We start from the raw sequence: 3,336 nt of genomic DNA, 5'->3' as shown, positions 1-3,336 counted from the left end.
ATCTAGCAAAATGGTATAGGACTTTTCGACTCAGTTTTATTCCTTCTATCTGCCTACGAGAGATGTTAAACCAATTCTGGGACACCCTGTATATGTTATAGCAGGAATAAAATAAAACACTTGTTCTAAATAATTGATAATGCGTTGTAACTTTTTATTAGTGTACAAATGTAAAAAGTAATATACATATATCGCACATTCACTCGGTTATTCGTAAATACACACAGAATTATTTACATTAAAATTTTTTAATTATACTTATCATTCTTTGGTATTCTAATCAACATTTTCGTTGACTATAAACATGTGGAGTACGATTCAAATCGTACAGAAAAGAACTTTTTTAGAGAACTTTTCTTGAAAATAATATCATTGTTTCGTTAAATCGTGTACTAAACAAAAATCTATGTCTAGTTTTTTTTATGTAAATTGGATCATTAGTGAACAGCATTGAAACCTGGCTACATTTGTAAGATATCAAGAAAGTATTTAAAAAGTTCCATAGGCACAACCTTAAAATGAGTTTCCCTGAATATGCTAGAGCTATCCAAAATTTGCTATTATGACTATGTATGACCACTGGTTTTGTCCGAGTTTTCTTTATTTATCCAAGACACTTCCTCGCGATGACGGCGGTAACGAATTGTATCAAAGACATTGAAATATATTTAATCGAATCGTACTTGCTACTATGTATATGTTTCGGTAAAACGTAATGGTGAAGAAGCCATTATAGATTATTACTGCTTTTGCAAAAATGGATGTCGGTTGGGTGCTGTAATAACAATCATATAGTATTTGGGGAATATGCCCAATACTTTGACAAAAATATTCATGTGCCAGCAAAAGCCAATAATGTTTTTATAATATTAAATAGCTCCAGTGAGGAAGAAGAATCTGAAGAGAAATAAGAACCTCACGTTCGCCAGACTTCAATTTGGCAATTAAAACTTATTTCATACTTTGTGAATATTCTCTCTTCATTACCGTCCACTCGAGGCCGAGACTCAAATTGGGCATAGTCCTGTTTTTCTTTTTTTTTTTTTTTTTTTTTTTTTTTTTTTTTTTTTTTTTTTTTTTTTTGGAAACTATGAACAGTTCTGCTTTTGTTGCACCGACATCTCGGAAGACGCAACAACCATCCACTCATTGGTGGTTGACTGGAACCATGTGAGACCCAACGAGTATCTGCCATTGAGATTTGCGTGCTGACAATGACTGAACCACCATCCGCCACGATAGTTGGCCGCACAGTCGGTCGTGCTGATATCCATATCGCGGTCCTTGGCGCTGAACGCCATATTATCTTGATAGGTCAGCGCGTCGGTTGCATTGCCTGAGTAGCCAGACACATGTAACCGATATCCAGATTCTTCCGAGTCGACCGTAAAGTGCTCGTATTCAGCGAGCCAATGCATACCGTAAGTGTCGGTCAAGTCGACTCGCAACTTGCTGCAGTTATCACGAGTAAGCCGATGTAGTGCTTCATTGCCGATCCAAAATTCGCTAACGGGTGAGCCAAATCCGATTGAATACTCGTTCCAGGTGCGGTCAAAGTCTACTGTACCGTCGATTCTGCGTGCTACAATGATCCAGCCGGCATGGCAGAAAGTCAATAAGGGCGCTCCGGGACCTGGCGTCAACAGAGTCAGACCGTCGCGTTCCTTGCAATTGCCTGGAAGTGAATCTACCATGAGACGATATTGATCTTCCACCTGTTCTAGCTCGTGCGTGACGTTCGTCGCCCGAGCCAAGTTCCTGTTAAGATCTAGACGGCTGAGCGTCTCGTTCATGGCATCTAGGCTTTTCCGCTGTGCGTCATTTTTCTCCTGTAGTTGCGACGCGCTTACACTCAGTGCTTGAACTGTGCGGCGAAGGTTGCCGAGCTCCTCTCTGGTCAGTGATAGCTCAGCTGCTTTTCGTGCCGCATTTATATCTAATTTCGCCAGTTCTTGCTTTACTTCTGAGCGATTAGTGTAAACAGCTTCCTCGAGCAACCGCACTGAATCGTACAGTCGCATCACCGACTTATCCATTTCATTCATCGATACTAGATCTCGACTAGTGTTGGATACTTTCTGCGAGAGTTCCGCTTGTATCAACTCGAGATTCTTGACTCGTTCCTCAATATGTTCGCGATCTTCATATACTACTCGCTTCTCAATTATCGCTCGTTTCCGCGCTACTATAGATATTTTTCGCTCGATATTCCGCAGACGCTGCTCAAGACGAGAGCGATGAATCAGAGCATGAGAATAACTATGTCTTTGAGTTGATGAGATGTCATGCGGTCTATTCATCTCATCAAGAAAATTGGTCTTGTCATAATGTTCAGACTTTTGGAATTCCTCTTGTCGGTGACCAGGAAGCGTGAATTCGCATTTCAGAGACTTTAATTCAATCTGCACTGTATTCAACTGCAATAAATAAAAAAACAATGTTAAATTCTTTTATAACCAACTGATTTCAATTAATTATAGTTATATTACAATATAATTTCCAATTTTTGTAAACTTTTAGTTTTATAAAATATATTTCTTATTTCGTTTTTCCATAAAATATACTTTTCTCTCTCTTTCTCTCTCTCCTCTCTCTTCTCCTCTCATTTTCTCTCCTCTCTCTATCGAAAAAATTTTTTTAAAGAAAAAGTAATATTTTTGTGAAAGTATCAGTAATTGTTGTAAAAACTAATATGAGAGATTAAATACAGAATGTTATAGAAAAGTAGATAATTTAGTACTCAGACATCACAAAACATTCTCAGGATTATCTTGAATATGTCCAGAACGGCTTAGGACATTTATAGGACGTTTTAAGATATCATTATAAATATATTTTATAAACATTTAATATGCATACATGATTACATTTAGTTATGTATTTAATATAATTTATAATTATTAGTATTGTAATAATTATAAATATTGTAATAAAATATTAACGTCTACTGGATAATCACCACCCTGACGAAAATGAGAAGTTTTATAAGCGTTTATTTGACGTTTGTATGAGCGTTTTGCGGAAATTCGTTGAAAGTTTTGAAACGGTCAGTAGAGAATTCATAGGGCGGAAATTGCAACGCTACAACGTTTGAAAGGCGTTTGTATAAAGCGTTTCTGAAAGTTTGCATAGTGTTTACGTTAAGCGTAAGACAAAACAAAATAGTTTATTAAGTTAAATAATCTAAAAATTCAATAAAAGAATTTTTCGCGACTCGCGCTTTTACACAGCTAAGAGATTTCACTTGAATTAATTTTTGGAACCCCGGTTCAGCTCGCCAATCAACTGGTAAATTCCATTAAAAGGGACCGGACCTGAAAAAATCCTAAGATGATA

At 36.8% G+C, this 3,336-nt stretch overlaps 1 protein-coding gene across 1 annotated transcript; it reads right to left on the bottom strand.

Annotated features, from left to right (window-relative positions):
- Window positions 1-130: 130 nt before the first annotated feature.
- On the bottom strand, window positions 131-2,417 carry LOC109863267 (protein scabrous-like; the record flags this gene model as incomplete). The annotated part of the gene is made up of 2 exons (XM_020443500.1): window positions 131-1,049; window positions 1,084-2,417. A coding segment is annotated over one exon (1,329 nt), but the record flags the coding sequence as incomplete, so codon positions are not given.
- Window positions 2,418-3,336: the final 919 nt, after the last annotated feature.

The sequence above is a fragment of the Pseudomyrmex gracilis genome, unplaced genomic scaffold, assembly GCF_002006095.1.
Source record: "Pseudomyrmex gracilis isolate BER0280 unplaced genomic scaffold, ASM200609v1 scaffold_3909, whole genome shotgun sequence".
NCBI classification, from domain to species: Eukaryota; Metazoa; Arthropoda; class Insecta; order Hymenoptera; family Formicidae; genus Pseudomyrmex; species Pseudomyrmex gracilis.
This window is presented reverse-complemented; position numbering and strand designations above follow the sequence as displayed.